An 18536-nucleotide genomic window follows, 5' to 3' on the forward strand; every position below is an offset into this window, starting at 1 on the left:
TCCAAATCTAGTTGCAAATCGTCCTGAATTCCAGCTTAAATCCAATAAATCATTGCAGATATAAGATATTAATCCACAGTGAAAACAAACGCAAGTTAAAGAAATAAGGATATTAGTATTTGAGATTTGAGGAAAATCAGAAAGCTTGGACTAAACAAAATATCTAACTTGTAAATATCTAAAAAATGTCTGTCATAAAGATTAAATTTGGCTGATAATTGTGGAAAAGAGGCAAATTTATCTTAAATAAAAAGATCCTTATAGCTTTGGATACCTAATCTATACAATTCCTTGAAACCTACATCCAGCAGAGATGGCTGAAAAAGATGATTATCTATAATTGGACTAGCCAGAGAAAAACTATTAAGCCCAAAGAATTTTTTAAATTGAATCCATGTTCTCAACCTATTTCTCATTAACTGATTATGTGTCAAGTTATAAAAGGAAAATGGTAAAATAGATCCTAAAATTGCCAGCACAGAAGCTTTTTTTGGAAAAATTCAGTTCCATTTCTACCCAAGAGGGGCGATTCAATGACTTATCTAAACGTGATAATAAAAGTAAATTACATACATTTATTGCCCAATAATAGTATCTAAAATCTGGAAGTGATCATCTTCCTTCCTTTTAGTCTTTTGAAAGTGGGCTTTTTTATACATTTTTTTTCCTGCCATATGTCAGTAGAAGCACTATCAAACTAAACTTTCAGTAACTACTACAGAATATTTACCTGCTCGTGTCCTTTAACATTATAAAAGCAAAGAGTAGGCAACCAGTTCAATAAAGGATTTAAATTCATAGTGGAAGGGCCATCTATGAGACTGCCATCATAAAAGAGTTCATTGGTTATAGCACTTATAGCAGGATGGCATCTGTACTGAGTCCTAAGCATAACAGGTTGATAGCCCTGGGATTAAAAGAGGAAAAAAAAACACCAAAGTTATAACATACATTCACATGATTGTTTAAAATTGCTTCCAAAGAATAGTAAAACTTCTACGCCATCACTGCTTATCTTGTGTATGAATGCTTACAAACATTATTGTTTTATTTTAAATTAGTTAGAAAAAGGAACTTCTCAAATGATGAATGGTAAAGCATATGCCATCATTAATTCAAACCTGCCCACTTTCTAAACAGAGTTTACATATTCCTTTTGTGCTTTACATGCACTTGGCACAATGAGCACACACTACAAATACGATGTTGGGTGCAGCTGGTGTTGCCCTGTAGATTCCACAGCTGAGACAGTTGGCACAGATGGCAGACCACACCAATAAAACTGTATGAAGCTTGGATGAGAGTGAGAGCCGACAACACAGAAAACATAATTGGGATTGTGGATGGTCTGTGCAGATGGCATGGGTAACTTAATGATTGCTAACTCTTCAGAAGTATGACCAACCTACGTTTAATACATGAGGTGCAAATAATAAGCAGTATTTTGTTTTACTTGTTATTTACAGCATTCACATTGATTATGGAGACAAAATGTTTATCAGAAATTGCAAAATAGTGAACTGGGAATACAAAAAAGTTAAAGAGAGATATTTTAAAATTAGACGCTCAAATGCATGACTAATTACAAAATTTGATGGTTATGCTATTTCCTCCAATAAAATAATTGAGCAGATGCCTTTATTTGTATTATCTATAGGTAAAGCTCTGTAAACTACACTAATATCATTCAGCAAAAAGAATAATCTATCACAACGATGATCTTTAAGGGGTGATTCGATCTCCAAAACTTCACAATCAACATTCATAAATAACATGTTCATTGAACAACAAACAGTACCCCTGTCACTGTGCCAGTAGCATCATGTTTGCTGTAGGCGGGAACTACAGCTGCACTGTTCTGGCCTGAAAAGTGATCTCACTGCAGACGTCACAGGGTAGTGAAAAAATACAACAGATGGACTATTAAGTAAAATTTTTTAAAATGCATACGCTTGAAACCAAAAAAGGTTGTGTACTTCCAACAAGTTTGCTTATTTCAGGTTTCTATCACCAGTCCGTTTCTGTGTGTATGGACAATTAATACTTGCGCTATTAGTCCTTATCACAATATCTCTTTACAAAATGTACTTTTTTTAAAATTCTCTCCACATTCTGTTTGACCTGATGTGCGTTTCCAACATTTGTGAGCCAGTTCAGACTCACAATATCAGAAGTATGACAAGGAGAACTGCCAGTGCTAAAAGGAGTTTGCTAATAAAACATTAATAGTACTTACGTGTAGAGGGCTGAGGTGAATTTATACAGGTTAAAAAGAATAAAGTTTAAGTACGCACCACTCCTTCGTGAGGAAAAGCCCATTTCACAGCTCGAAATAGATAATTGAAAATAAACTGCTGTACCATCAAACACATTCTGTCAAAGAGAGTCTGTTCCAAACCAGCATCATGAGCACTTTCAGAGCCTTGGATGGTAGGTGGCAATTGTTTGGGGTCTCCAACAAGGATCAACTTTTCACATCCAAACCTATAATGAAAAGGTTGATTTTAACATATTCTTAAAAGGTGATTGAGTGTGTTTTGAAGTGATAACTCAAACACTGGAGAAGTTTTGAATTCAAACCTGTTTCAATAGCTACTTCAAAGCATAATTTATTCACAAATCCATTCACAAAACTAGAGCACATTTGTTAATATAGTAAACAAGCAGATCCTGTCAACAAGGAGTTAAATCTGCAAAGGACACACACTTTGTGATCACTGTGACAAACTACCAAATTGGAATAGATATTTGGGGAGATTTAGTGATGCCTGTTCTATGCACTATTTGGAATTGTTCAAACTCTCAACCTATGCCTAGTCAAAGCTAAAGAGCAATTGCATCTTTGTTATGAAGTTCATTTTATGTCGTCTCAAATATTAATAACCATCATATTGAACCATAATTGAAATTGAGCAATACCAATCTTATAAATGTCATGACTTCATAATGTCTCAAGATTTATTTATGGAACATTTGAGATTGTTGAATAGTTGACATACTAAATGAGTACTTTACAGAGGTATTAAATGAAGATAGTGCGAGGAGACTTAACGTGGGGAATGCTCATGTGTTATGCCCTTTGAAATTTTCATTTTGAGATGAAGAAATAAATGGTGTGAGTCTTTTGAGGATCATTAAGGTGGATAAGCCCTTGTGCCTGATGGGATATATCCCAGGTTACTGAAAGAGGCAAGTGAGGAGATTTCTGGGGTCTTGATGAAGATCATTGCATCTTCACTCGTAACAGGGAGGTCCTAGAGGACTGTAGAGTAGCTAACTTTGTACCTTGGTTCAAGAAGGAAATTACTTGCCAGTAAGACTTGCATCAGTGGCAAGGAATATATTAGAAACGATAGTTAGGGATAGGATTTATACACATTTGGAAAGGGATGGTCAGATTAGGGACAATCATCATGGGTAAGAGAGGGCAGTGGATGCTGTTTGCATGGAAATCAGAAAGGCATTTGATGTTGTTTGCATTAACTTTAGGAAGGCATTCGACAAGGTCCCTCAATGGTAGGCTGACCAAGAAGGTGCTGATGAATGGATTGGTGATAAATTGGTAGTTTGAATATAGAACTGGCTGACATTTAGAAGACGGAGCGTGATGGTATTTGGGCTCAAGGCCCGTGACCAGTTGTGTTCCACAGGGATCGGTGTTGGGCCCCTGTTGTTTGTGATATATACAAGTGAAAAAAACGGTGGGTGGTTTAGAAAGTTTGTAAATGACACTCAGATTGGTGGAGATGTAAAGGTCCATCAAGGAATATAACAAGGCATAGAGGACCAGTGGAAACCCCACTGATACACAGGGAGAACTTATAAACTCCTTAAAGACAGTGCTGGATTCTAACCTGGGTCGCTGGAGCAGCAATAGCGTAGTGCTAACTGCTACACTAACCATGCTGGCCTTAAAGAATTAAAGTAAGGAAATCATGTTGCATCTATCTAAAATGTTGGTTAGGCTACACTTGAGACAGTGTGCAGATCTGGTCACCTCACTAAACGATGTGGATTCTTTGGAAGTGGAATAAAACAGGTTCATCAGATTGTTGCTTGGTAGAGAGGCGATGAGTTATGGGGGAGGTTGGACAAACTTGGGTTCTTTTCCCTCTCTCTTAAGTGTAGGAGGCCAAGGGGGTTCCTTGATAGAGGTTTATTAAATCAGGAGAGGCATTGATCGGGTGGTTTGTCCTCAGAATAAAAGGGTCACACTCTAAAGGACACGTTCAACTCCTGAGGAAGTAAAGGTGCTGACATGCTTTCTTCACGATGCCATTGGTGTGTTGGGTTCAGGAAAGATCCTCCGAGATAGTGACTCCCAAGATCCTAAATTTGCTCACTCTTTCCATCTCTGATCCTCAATAATCACTGGATTGTATACCTCTGGCTTTCCTTTCCCAAAGTCAATAATCAGCTCCTTGGTTTTGATGGTGTTGAGTGCAAGGTTGTTACTCGTGCACCATTCAGCCAAGTTTTCAGACTCCATCCTGTATTCTGACTCATCCCCTTCCTTTATACAACCCACTACTGTGGTATTGTCGGCAAATTTGTAGATTGTGTTATTGTCGTACAGAGCTATATAGTCATAGGTGTAAATTGAGTAGAGCGGGGTCTAAGAAAACAGCTCTGTGGTGCTCCAGTACTGATGGAGATTGTGGAGGGGACGTTCTTACTAATCTTCACTGATTGTGGTCTGAGGGTGAGGAAATCCATGATCCAATTACACAGTGGGGTGTTAACTCCCAGGTCTTGGAATTTTGAGGGGATGATGGGATTAAATGATGAACTGTAGTCGATAAAGAGCATCCTGATGCATGCATCTTTGCTGTCTAGATGTTCCAGGGCTTTATGGAGAGCCAGTGAGATAGGCAAACTGGAATGGATCCATGTCATCATTTAGACAGGAGCTGATATGCTTTATCACCATCCTTTCAAAACATTTCATCACAGTTGATGCAAGTGCTACTGGTCGATAGTTAAGACAGTTTACTACACTCTTCTTAGGCACCGGTATGACTGACACCTGTTTGAATGATTTGGTGGGGTAACTCATCCACAGCTTTGTTGATAAAGTGTGTGATAGCCTTGGTGTACTCGTTCAGATTCTCAGCAGAGTCTTTGAACACTGCCCAATCTACTGACTCAAGGAAGTCCTGCAACTGTTCATGACCACCTTCTAGCTGTCCTGACCTTTGGAGCCTCTCCTTTAAGGCTCTGTCTGGATGAAGGCAAAAGGAGCACACCCAGGTGATCAGACTTGCCAAATTGTGATCTCAGGAAAGATTGGTAGGTCTTGCTTAGCTTAGTGTAGCAGTGATCAAGTGTGTTGAGACCTCTGGTATAGCAGGTTACATGCTGGTGATAGTTGGGCAGGGTTTTCTTAACACAAGCCTGGTTAAAGTCGCTGACTAAGATTTGTAGTGCGTCTGGCTGGGCTGACTCTTTACTAATCACATCATGCTGCTCTGCAAGTGCCTGCTTGTAATTGGCATCGGAAGGAATGCAAACTCCAGTGAGAATCACTAATAAGAACTTTCCGGGTAGATTGAAGTATCTGCATTTAATTGAGATTTGCTCTAAAGCAGTAGAGCAAGAAAGTGTGCTGATTGGCTGCATCACAGTCTGGTATGAGAAGACCAATACCCCTGAGTGAAAAGCCCTCCAAAAGATTGTGGACACAGCCCAGGACATCATAGGCAAAACCCTCCTCACTTTGAGTACATCTACAGGGAACACTGCCGTCAGAGGGCAATAGCAATCATCAAAGACCTACATCACCCAGCACATGCTTGTTCTTGCTCCTACCATCAGGAAAGAGGTATAGGTACCACAAGACTTGCAGTACCAGGTTCAGGAACAGTGCTACCCCTTCACCATAAAACTCCTCAGCGACAAACTCAATTCGAGACTCATTTAAGGACTGGTTCTTGTGCACTTCATTGATTTCTTTTGTTCTCTCTGTATTTCAGTTTGTTTATATTTGTTTTCTGTTTACATTTATTTGTTTACACGTTTATGCTGTGTATAATTTATTTTTTGCCCTGCCAATTAGTGATAATTCTGCTTTGCCCGCAGCAAAAGGAATCTCAGGGTTGTATATGTTGTCATGTATGTTCTCTGATAATAAATCTAAAAACTGATCTGAAATCTTTTGGTGAGGGGGAGGATGTTAAATTGGAGATATGTAGGACAAATCCATTTATTTATGTTACACTGAGTGGTGGAAGCAGATACAATTGTTAAGTGGCTTTTAGACAGCCACGTGAATATGAATTGGATGAAGGAATATCCAATAAATGCAAGCAGCACATTTTTAGTTTGATTTGGACCACTGTGCTTAGCACAGAAGGGTCTGTTCCTATGAATACACAATCATGAAGGTATCTTGCTGTAGACTCAAAGTCTTGTGATCTTTTCACATGAATGAAAAGGAAATCAGGAAACAATTTTCCCCAATATGGAAGGACTTCAGTTGCCACAGATTTAGATCTCTCTATAGAATCTAGAAAATTAACAGTTCGTTTTCCTTTTGCCATGTTTATTCTTTCATTTAGGTCCTCTTCTCTTACCCTGCTAATTTTTTTTTGTGTATATCAACTTGGCATTTGAATACTTACTTTAACAACATACTGAAAATTTATTTATGTCAGTGTAATGGAAGATTCTAACCTGTTTTTTTTTGAATTTGCAGCTCTTGGTTTCTCAGGGCTGAGAACCTGTTTTTTTTTTAAACTTGCAGCTCTGGATTCTGCAAGGCTGAGAACCTGCTTGTTTTTTTAGAATCAGCAGACATAAGCTAAATTCCATCGAGGGGCCAGAGATGCTGTTATCTGAAGAAAGGACATCTGTGCATCAAGAACATTTAATCTTCCTGCTTGTTTTGGTCACAGACTGTCAGAGGCCTAGCCTTGATGCAAAATAAACCATTGTATTCAAAGTGATAAGCTGAAAATTATGTTATTCGTTAGAAGCCTAGCATGCTCGCTTGCTTGCTTATCTTTCTTGCTGTGCTGGGAATAGGTGCTTGGGTAAGCAGTTTTTGGGTAATATAAGTCATGGTCCCGCTGCTGAAGTTGGAGACTCTCCGAGAGGTGGCAACATCTCTCAGCAAGAAGAAGAAGAATTTCTGGAGTCCCGGTCAGGGGAGGTGGAGAAGCTGCTACCGGCGCCCTGACAACCTACTACAAGTGTGCAGTCGTTGCCTCGCTTCGGCAGTTGGGACCAGTCCAAGCATTGATAAGTATAGTTGGGAAGGGCTTGCATATTGTAGTGTGAAATCAGCTTTTGAATTTGTAATAAACATTTGTATAATCTGAACTGCTCTCGGTGTGTGTGTCTATTTTCTTTCGGTAGCTCAAACACTGTGACCAATCTAAAATGAACAAAATGAGAGGTATAAGTTTACCCAAGACAGTCAGTTAATGTTTTTATCTCTCTCAATGTCTGCATTATCCTTCAGTTATGCACCTTCTGGTACTCATTGGTCCTGCTCTGCCAGGTATACATGATTATTATGTATTGTGTGTTGCATGTGATTGATTGTGTACCATAGCCTGTAGAAATGGGGTTTTGTCGGGTTATGTTTCTTTCTTTTCTTTGGCTTGGCTTCGCGGACGAAGATTTATGTAGTCAGGTGATAATAAACTTGAACTTGAAAACACCTTGTTTAACAGTATAATCATTGAAAATGAGATTCTTTTTAAGATTGTTGATTTTTTCCCCACAATGGCTTAACAGTGCTCCATTTTAATAAAAAAATTCCCCATTTTGAATCTCCCAAAAATAGAAACTACTAAACAGCAAAATACATTCACTACAGAGATTTTCCCATTCAATGATTGTGACGAACACCCACATGGACAAACAAAATTCAACACTGACTGTGAAGAGAGGCATGGTGATTTATATAGAATGAGTTTCCAACAAACAATACCTTGCAATAGGAAGGAGAGACATTGGTTCCGTGATTTGGCTGCATTCATCCAACAATACCAATGGAAAGCTTAGGTTGTTCAAACACCGAAAAGGACATGCAGCACAAGTTGCTCCCACCACTCGCACCTACATAAGATAATAAGTAAAAATGGAAACAGAAATAAAAACAGCAGTTATATAGGTGTAAACTTGGGTGGTTTGAAGCATTCAATAACGTAGCTTTCACTTGCAGATGATGTTTTTCCAAAACTAGCATGTAATTTGCTATATTGTTGAGCTAAACTTACAAACAAGCACTCTATAAACAGAGTAGGTTGGACATTCAAATAGCTTTTAGGGCTCTAATGAGTGAATTCAGACCATTTTGATGAAAGACATAAGCCTGACATTTTTTTTAGGTCAAATAGTGTACTTTATATAGCAAAAATAAAGATACATAACCAATGCTTCAGGCTTGAGCTCAAGGTATGACAATTTTTTTTTAATTTTTAAAAAAATTAATATGTGACAGAGTATATAGAAGTGTTTGGGAGATAAATTGGGAAAGGTTTTTTTAGAGCAGGTCACACACAAACACTATAAAACACAGAATTTTTGCAGGAGCTTTTCCAAGAGAGCTCAGACTCATGATGGGCTGTTATTTGAAAAAAGGCAACAACTGTAACAACAGGTAGCAGCAGCTTTGTCTGGAAAAGAGCATTTACTGTTTCAAAGGTCATGTGATCTTTGCAGGCAGAGAGCTGAAAAAAATAAGTTTTGCTCTTAGAGAGGGGGAGGGGAGAGAGAGAGAGAGAGAGAGAGAGAGAGAGAGAGAGAGAGAGAGAGAGAGAGAGAAACAGACATACATTGGTTCCAGAGGGACAAGCTGGCATGCTTTGGAAGATGACCTGGTCAAAGGAGATGACTGGCTGTCTGGTGTTTCCCTTGGAATAGGAGGAACAGAAAGGAACTCTGTGGATGTCCTGGAACAAGAAAAACTCTCTCTCTGTAAACTAACAAGAACCCTTCTGAGTGGTAACCATTTATCTGTTAAGCACCAAAGCCTGGTGAACTTTATTAATGTTAACTTCTGTGCAAAGTATAAGAATTGCCTGCAACCAGTGAGATTGGACTGTGAACCAAAGAACTTTGCTGAACTTATACACACATTACACACACGTGTATTTAGAATTAGAAGGGGGTTTAAGTAGGTTAAGTGAGTCAATAGAGATGTTAAAGTTTGATTCTATTTTCATGTTCAAAGATAATTAAAAGCAACTTTTGTTTAAGTAACCATTTGTCATGTCTATTGCTGCTGGGTTTTGGGATCCTCCAGACTCGTAACAAATATGTCACAATATAACCAATCTAACAATATTTACACAAAGTTGTATGTACATATACATAGTGACTTTTTCCACTTTTTCCCCAACTCCCCCCCCCAACCACAATAACTATAGAGAGAAAACAGAGTCGAATGAAAAGAGAAAATAAAAAAAAACAAGAGGGAGTGTGTCATTTAAATATTGTGTGATTCATTTTTTTCTTACATATACTTGTTTTCGTTAAGTGTTAAGAACTGGAGGCCCGAGGTTGTGGTTACCAATAAATTTTATATATGGGTCCTAAATTTGTTCATATTGTGCAAAATTGTCTCTTAAATTATAAGTAATTTTCTCTAATGGAATACATTTGTTCATTTCTGTGAGTCACTGGTATATTTTCAGGGGTGTTTCCAGTTTCTAAGTTATCATTATGCGTTTCTTAGCTGGTGCTAAAGCAATCTTGATAAATCATTTATAGAATCTATTTAAATTTAATTTTAACTCTGTCTTTTTTATTGCTTAACAGAAAAATTTTGGTATCTTGTTTTTTGTAATTTGATCTAGTATTGAATTTAAATCCTCCCAAAAGGGTTTCACTTTTGCACATGTCCAAACTGAATGCATCTTTGTACCAATTTCTTGTTTACAACGAAAGCATTTTTCAGATAATGTCAGGTTCCATTTTTAAAATATTTCATGTGTAACGTATAGTCTGTGAAGTCAATTATATTATATCATTCGATACCGAGCATTTATTATATTTGTCATGGTGCCTGCACATAATTCCTTCCAAGTTTCATAACTTATTTGTATGCTTAAGTAATTTTCTCAATGGTGTTTGGGTCTGTATATTGTCTCATTTTTTTCCTTTGTCTTGTAATTTAATACACATATTTGTAATAAACTTTTAAAATTATCAGTGTTCGTGATTATATATTCAAAGCTACTACCTTCCAGTAGCCTCAGATAATTTCCCAGCTTTCTTTAAAAATGTTTTTTAACTGATAGTATGAAAATATTGAGCCATGCGATATTCCATATTTATCTTTTAGCTATTCAAATGTCAGTAGGTTATTGTCTAGAAAGTTTTTTTATTCTTGTAATTTCTTTTCTTGACCATTCCGTAAAATATATATTATTCATTGTGAAAGGTATTAATTGGTTTTGTTTCAACAACATATTTAGTATTTGATAGTTTATTAATTTTCACTCTAAATGTATTTTATTCCATATTTTTAAATATTAATTATGTTTCTTGCTTACCAGGTAGTTCCTGGACTATTGAACATTTGTTTTATTTTCCCTAGTCTGCCCTAATGAAAGATACTCCTTGGTTTGTAGATGTATTTGATTGAGAAACCAGCAACAACCCAAGTTTCAAGGCAAAGAAGATGCCGGAAAACTGGAACAACATGCAATGTCAGAGGAATTCAGTGGATCAGACAGTATCCAGGTCAATAAAGAGAGTCAACGATTCAGGTCGTAACCTATCATCAGGAATAGCAAGAAAGAGTATAGTAGCCTGAATAAAAGGGTGAAAGGGAGTAGGAGAGGAAGAAGACCACAAGCTAGCAGATGATAGGTGAATACAGGTAGGAAAGGGGAATAAAGTAAGAAGCTAGGAAGTTATTGGAGGTAGCAGACAGCGGCAACATTGGATGCAATAAATAATCCATAGAGATTTACAGGTGAAGTACTGCCTCACTTACAAGTACTGAATGATCGTGGGGGAGGTGGTGTAGCAATTAGTGTGGTCACAGAGGTAAAGTGCCAGGGGATGATTAGTGCGGAGGGATGAGTGAACAAGGGAATCGTGGAAAATAGAGCAGGGGAAGATACGTCTGTTGGTTGGATCCTGTTGGAGGTAACAGAAATTGCAGAGATGTTTGATGTGAAGCCCCATGGAGTGATAGGTGAGGAGACCTACCCTTATTATGTCCATGGAGGGGAGATGGAGTGAGGGCATATGCATTGACAAAGGAAGTGATGCTGATAAGGGCTGAATTGATGGCAGTGTAAAGGAAAAATCAGGCTTACTGAAGGACATCTTGGATGTCCTCAAATGGATAGCTCATCTTGGCAACAGATACTGTGGAGATAGAGGAATTGAGAGAAGGGAACAGCATGCTTACAAGATACTGGGGAAGAAAAAGTGTAATCCAGGCAACTATGGGAATCAGTAGGATTGTAAAAGATGTTGATAGATGTTTATTTCCTGAGATGGAGACATAGAAATTAAGAAAGGTGAGAGAAATACTGGAGATGGGCCAAGTGAATTTGATAGCAGGGAGGAAGCTGGCAGCAAAGTTGATAAAATTGACAAACTCATCATCTATGTAGGACATAGCACCAATGTCTTCAACATTGTAGGAGAGAAAGCGTTGGGGAGTGTTATCTGTGCAAGTTTGCAACATCGATCGTTCCACTTAGCCAATGAATAAACAGGCATAGCCGTGGCCCAAACAATTAACTGATAGCTACACCTTTGAGTTTAAAAAAGTGGAAGAAGTTGAAGGAATTTATTAAGGGCAAGTACCAGTTCTCCCAGACAGAGGAGAGTGGTAGCAGAGGGGAAATAGTTGTCCATTGTCAAGAAAGCCTCGAGGTCTTCCTCATGAGGGAAAATGAAGTCTGCAGGAACTAGATGTCCATGATGAAAATAAAGCAATCAGGGCCAGGGAACTGAAAGTTGTTAAGAGTGGTGGAGAGCATGCAAAGCTTCGCGGATGAAGGTGGGAAGCGACAGAATCATGGGGGAATAAACTGAGATACAACGAAATAAGTTTAGTGGGGCAGGAGCAGTCATAAACAATTGGCCTACTGGGGCAGTTAGGTCTGTAAATCTTGGGTAAGAGGTAGAACAGGACAATGCAGGTTGGGAAACAATGAAGTATGGCGCTGTGAAAGGGAGATCATGGTGAAATTCACCATGAAACTTGCAGACAAGGGTAGTGCTGTTGGAGTCTAGTGCACTGACTACCTTGCCAAGGCCTGGTAGCAGCTCTCAGACACCTCCTACTTATCCCCTGAGAGAGGTCCCACTAAAAAGCATCTCCCACTATTACTTACCTCATCACATTTTCCACTGGGATCACTCTCTCTGCAATCCCTTGCCCACTCATCCCTCCCTGGCACTTAAGTATGCAACTGCACCAAATACTTGATCCTTCACTTCATTCAGAGTCTCAATCAGCTCTTTCAAGTGAGGCAATACTTCACCTGTAAATTTGTAGTGTCATTTAAAATCTGTAGATGCTCCCGGAGAGGCTTTATCTATATCATTGAGATCAGATGCTGATTGGAGGATTGCTTTCTTAATTACCTTCACTCCATCTGATTCACAACCAAGGTCTCACAGTGGCCAGGCACTTTAATTCCACTTCCTATTCCCATACTGACAATCTGTCCATGGCCAACAGCGGAGGCCACATGCAAATTAGAGGAATACCACTTCCAGACACATCTTCCACTTTCCTCCCCTCTCTGTCTTCTATAGGGAACATTCCCTCCTGGACTCCCTCGTGAACTCATCCTTCCACCTCTCCCCCCCCCCCCCCCCCCCCCCACCAACACCTTCCCCTGTGGCTGCAGGAGGTGCCACACTTACATCCACACCTCCTCCCTCACCAGTCCAGAGCCCCAAACTGGCCTTTCAAATGAAACAACATTTCACTTGTGTATCCGTAGGATTGATTTATTGAATCTAGTGTTTCCTTTGTGGCCTTCTCTACATCAGAGAGACTGAACACAGACTGCGACATCACTTCACTGAGCACCTTCACTCTGTTTGTACCAGTGACAGAGACCTCCCAGTAACCAACTATTTCAGTTCTGTGTCACACTCCCACACTCACATGTCTGTCCATGGCCTTATGTACTATTCCACAAAGACCACATGTAAATTGGAGTAACAAAACCCGATTTTCCATCTGAGCACTCTCCAGCCAGATAGCATTAACATCTAACCTGTTCCCCTCTCCCCCACCTAACTCTCCTCTTCCTGTCCTGCTCTATTCACCCAGCCATCCCTCCTCCCCTTGCCTGCTGATGTCCTCTCCCTCCCATCTCCACCTATCACCTCCTGCCTTCGTGACCATGTCTCCCCCCCACCTCCACCCAACTCTTTTATTTGGATGCCTGCCAATATTTTTCCATACCTTGATAAAAGGCTCAACCACAGTGTCTACAGATTTTTGTGTTTTACTTACCACCTTGATTTCTGATTTGGGCAACATCAACCAGTTGCCATCACTATCTTCAATTTCCAGTATTGTCCCACCTTGCTTTCCCTGATCTCTCTGGTCCCATTTTTCCTTCTCTTTCTCCTCTTTTGATCACTACTTACCCTTCACCCATGTCTTCCTTTTCCTCTAGCTCCCCACTCCTTCTCTTCTTTCCATGATTCATTCTCTTCCTATCAGAGTGCATCTTCCTTAGCACTCTGCTGCTTCCTCCAATCACCGCTTAACTTCTTACGTTTTTTCCTATTTCTTCCCTCCCCACCTATATTCACCCACCACCTGCTCCTAGTCCTCCTCCAACCCTTTCATTTCGGCTTCTGCCCTCTTTCATGCTATTCCTGATAAGGGTTATGGTCTGAAACATTGAATGTCTACTGCCTGACCTGCTGAGTTTCTCTAGCATTGTGTGTTGCTCCAGCAACCCAAATTGGCAAGTTTTAGAATGCTGATGGATTTACCAGTCACCACTTAAAGCCCTTAAACTCCATTTACAGAAAATGACCACATACATGTAGCATTGATTATTGCATATTCTGTTGTGTGAACTTTTGAATGACTCATTATAGTATTTTTCACAAACATACAACTTAATCGAAATCAATTCCACAATCCGTTCTCGAAAAGAGTTCTGTAGTAGAAGCATTGGCTCCTTGAAACTTTAAATGTACAAAAGGTACTAATTAGTGAAAACTGAACTACAAAGCCCAAAACATCATGGATTTGATGAAGGATCACTGATCTGAAAATTTGATCCACTTGCCTCTCTCCAGAAATGAAGGTCTTGTGGAGCTGGCCACAGCCAAGAAAGACACAACCACCATGTTGAATGTCGTTAACGATTGTTTAATTCAAATTCAGGCCACCCCTTTCAGGGCAGCATGGGCTCAGTCACCGCGTGCATGGTGACGTCATAATTGCTGCCCCAGGCGTGCGCTGGGCAGGAGACTTGAGGCAGGGAGAAACCCTGACGGCGCCATCTTCCCATGGCTGCCCCGCCACGTGGCGTTACACACGTACCTGGTTCACCACGAGAGAGTACACCGCCACACAACCCCCCCCCCCCAGAACTGGCTACGCATCCCAGCGTTTGGGCATGGCTGTCTGCACCGACCGTGATAGGTCCAAGTGCACTGGCTTCAAACGGTCCATGGAGAAAAGTTCATTTTTACCCCCTATGTCCAAAGTGAAAGTCCTGCCGGACCACTGAAGGATCTTATATGGACCCTCGTACGGGCGTTGCAAAGGTGCCGTATGTGGGTAGCGCCGAACAAATACAAATTCCGCCAAGTCCCGCTCTTTGGGACGATATGTCAGCCGGGCACTGTGATGCGAGGGAGGCGGGGGGGGAGGGGGGGGGGTAGCGAGGGCGGCTTCTTTTGGAGATCTGCCAAAAGGTTTGCGTGCTTGGATGTGGCTTTGGGCTCCGGGCCAAAGAACTCACTGGGTAGCGAGAGCAGTGTGCCGTAGACCAGTTCTGCAGAAGACACCTGTAGGTCCTCCTGAAGCCGAGGACCCAGGGCAGTTCATCTGCCCAGCCTGGGGTGGTGAGGCGAGCCATGAGGGCGGATTTCAAATGACGATGAAATCTCTCCACCAAACCATTTGCTTGTGGGTGGTAGGCTGTGGTGTGGTGGAGTTTAACCCTCAGGAAGTTCGCCAGCTGAGCCCAGAGCGGGGAGGTGAACTGGGCATCTCTGGCACTGATGATGTACGCTGGGACTCCGAACCTAGTGATCCAATGACTGACTAGGTTCCTGGCGCATGTCTCTGCGGAAGCCTCTTTGATGGGAATGGCCACTGGCCATCTCATGGTCCTATCTACTAATATGAGAAGGTAGCGTGCCTCTCTGGACACTGGCAGGGGGCCTATGATGTCAATGTGGATGTGCTGAAATCTCCGCACTGGCAGGTCGAATTGCTGGTTTGGGGCCTGCGTATGCCGGTGGACCTTGGAGGCCTGGCACCTGGTGCAGTTCCTTGTCATATCAGCCACCTCCTTTTTGAGCCCATGTCACACAAACCGCTCTGTCACCATTTGCACCAATGTCTTCACCAAGGGGTGGCCTAGGTCGTGGACTAAGTTGAAAACCCTCGATCTTCACTGCGGTGGTACTACCGGGCACACAGTGAGCCAGTGAAGACGTCGCAGAGCAGCGTGTCCGAGCTGTTGGGCAACTGAATATCCTGGAGCTCTAGGGCAGAGATGGCGGTCTGGAGAGCCTGCATCTCTGAGTCCTGCTTCTGAACCTGTGCCAATTGTGTGTAGTCAAGGCCGGGGGCGAGAGCGTTGATCGCTGATTGAGAGAGCACATCCACCACGACGTTGTCTTTACCTGCCCTGCACCGGATGTCGGTGGTGAACTCTGACACGTAGGAGAGGTGGCGTTGCTGACGAGCCGACCACGGATCTTTGGCGATCGCGAGTGCCTGTGTGAGGGGCTTGTGGTCCATAAACACTGTGAAGGGCCTGCCCTCCAGAAAGTATCGAAGGTGCCAGATGGCCAGGTATAGAGCCAGGAGCTCCCAGTTGAAAGCGCTGTACTTGAGCTCCGGCAAACATAGCTGTTTGCTAAAGAAGGCCAATGGGCGCCACTGTCCATTGAGCCATTGCTCGAGTATGCCCCCTACCGCCGTGGCTGAGGCGTCCACTGAGAGCACCATGTGTGCCTCCAGGCGTGGGTGCACCAATAGACTTGCGTTGGTGACAGCCTCCTTTGTTGCAACAAAAGCAGTTTGCCTCCTCCAACCAGGTCAGGACTTTCTCCTTAGTGGCGATCAATGCGAACAGTGGTAACATGGTGCGGGCAGCACCGGGGATGAACCGATGATAAAAATTAACCATCCCCACGAACTCCTGCAGGCCCTTGAAGGTGATTTGCTTGGGGAACCACTGGACGGCCATGACCTTCTTTGGTGCCGGGGCAGCCCCTGTTGCCAAAATGGTGTGCCCCAGGAACTGTAGCATCTGTTTGCCCAACTGTCACTTGGCCATGTTGACCGTGAGGCCAAACTCTACCAGTTGGGCAAACAGGCTACGGAGGTGGGCCTTGTGCTCTTCACGGTTGCGGCTGACAATAAGGATATCGTCCAGGTAAATAAACACAAAGTCCAAGTCCCTACCCACTGCGTCCATGAGGCGCTGAAAAATCTGGGCCGCGTTCTTGAGCCCGAAAGGCATACGCAGGAATTCAAAGAGGCCAAAAGGGGTGATGATCGTCGTCTTGCTGATGTCCTTGGGGTGGACCGGGATCTGATGATAGCCCCACACCAGATGGACCTTGGAGAAGACTTGCACGCCACGGAGATTGGCCGAGAAATCTTGAATGTGGGATACCGGGAACCTGTCCGGTGTTGTTGTGTTGTTCAAATGCCGGTAATCCCCACAGGGTCTCCAGCCCATGGAGGATTTTGGGACCATTGGAGAGGGGATGCCCAGGCGCTGTCTGAGCAACAGACGATCCCCAACTCGTGCAGTTGGGAAAACTCCTCCTTTGCCAGCTGCAGTTTCTCGGATGGAGGTTGTCTGGGCTTGGCATGCAGTGGGGGCCCTGCATTGAGATATGGTGGTATAACCCCATGCTGGGGTGAGGTGGTACTGAATCTTGGTTGCAGGATGGTGGGGAACTCATGGAGTATGCTCGAATACTCGTCCCTGGAAGTGGCGATGGTGGCGATCTCAGGGTTGCAGGCATCTGTGGCATCCAGGTGCACCAAATGGAAGGTGCGAGCATTGACCAGCCTCTTACCCTTCATGTTGACCAACAGGCCATGTGCCCTCAGGAAGTCAGCCCTCAACAACGCAGTACCCACTGAGGCTAACACGAACTTCCAGTGGAATTTCTCTTTCCAGATCTGGATCTAAGCCCTGTGGGTACCGAAGGTCTTGATAGTAGAACCGCTGGCTGCCCGCAGGGTGGGACCATGAGATCAGATGTGTGTCTCGAGGGCAGTGGGGGAGCAGGATGCTCAGCTCTGCTCCTGTGTTCATCAGGAAACACCGGCCAGTGGACCTGTGAGTATCGTGAAGGAGGCTGTTCACGTGGCCAGCCGTCGCAGCTATCAATGGTGTCTGGTCAGGTCATTTCCCTGATAGTCACATGGTTGTCATCACTTACAAGCTTGTGCTTCCCAGAGCTGATGGTAAAAGCCCCAGGTAGAATGGTGCTCCTCTGGCTTGTGCTTGTGGGAATATTGCAGCCAGCTGGCTCTTGGTTGCACAACCTGACTGAGGGCTGCTTCATTCTCCCTCTTGGTGCGCCAGAGGGTGTCCACTTGGGCTGTGACTTGGCGTGGATCCATGAAGTCCTCATTCGCCAGGAGTAGTTGGATGTCCTCGGGCAATTGCTCGAGGAAGATCTGACGGAATAGGAAGCAAGGTTTGTGATCCTCTGCAATTGCCAGCATCTCGTTCATGAGGGCCGATGGTGTGAGGTCCCCAAGCCCGTCCAGGTGCAAGAGCCTGGAGGCACGCTGCTGAGGGGAGAGCCCGAAAGTGCCTAGTATCATGTTCTTGAGGGCAGGATATTTACCTTCGGTCAGTGGGTTGTGCATTACATCGTCCACCTTGGCTGCCGCTTCTTCATCCAGCACGTTCACGATGTGGTAGAACATCGTGGTGTCTGCTGAAATGTTCCTCAGTTAAAACTGCTCCTCCACCTGCCTGAACCAAGTACGTGAGCGATGGGTCCAGAAAGGGGGGGGGTTTGATGCCAACGGTGTTGATCTCTGCTGGATCCATATTCTTGAGACCAGAGAGGCATCTGGGCTCAACGGGGTCATCAATGTGGAGCTGGCCACAGCCAAGAAAGACACAACCACCACGTTGAATGTCGTTAATGACTGTTTAATCCAAATTCAGCGTGCGCCCCTTCAAGGGCAGTGTGAGCTCACTCACCGTGTGCGTGGTGATGTCATAATCGCTGCCCCAAGTGCGCGCAGGGCAGGAGACTTGAGCCAGGGAGAAACCCTCATGCGCCATCTTCCCATGGCTTCCCCGCCACGTGGCGTTACATGTGGGGCTGGTTCACTATGAGGGAGTGCGCCACCTCAGTCT

The 18536-nt window shown here is 43.0% G+C and overlaps 1 protein-coding gene across 2 annotated transcripts in view; it reads right to left on the reverse strand.

Annotated features, from left to right (window-relative positions):
- The window catches only part of LOC138757984 (5'-3' DNA helicase ZGRF1-like), a 148338-nt gene that overhangs the window by 15873 nt on the left and 113929 nt on the right, over window positions 1-18536 (reverse strand). For both annotated transcript variants that reach the window (XM_069926200.1, XM_069926199.1), the window contains 3 exons: window positions 7937-8064; window positions 2361-2484; window positions 731-907 (listed from right to left, as the gene is read on the reverse strand). In XM_069926200.1, coding sequence (XP_069782301.1) covers window positions 731-907; window positions 2361-2484; window positions 7937-8064 — 429 coding nt within the window. The remainder of the gene's footprint in view (window positions 1-730; window positions 908-2360; window positions 2485-7936; window positions 8065-18536) is intronic.

Source organism: Narcine bancroftii, chromosome 3 (genome assembly GCF_036971445.1).
Source record: "Narcine bancroftii isolate sNarBan1 chromosome 3, sNarBan1.hap1, whole genome shotgun sequence".
In the NCBI taxonomy this organism is placed as follows: domain Eukaryota; kingdom Metazoa; phylum Chordata; class Chondrichthyes; order Torpediniformes; family Narcinidae; genus Narcine; species Narcine bancroftii.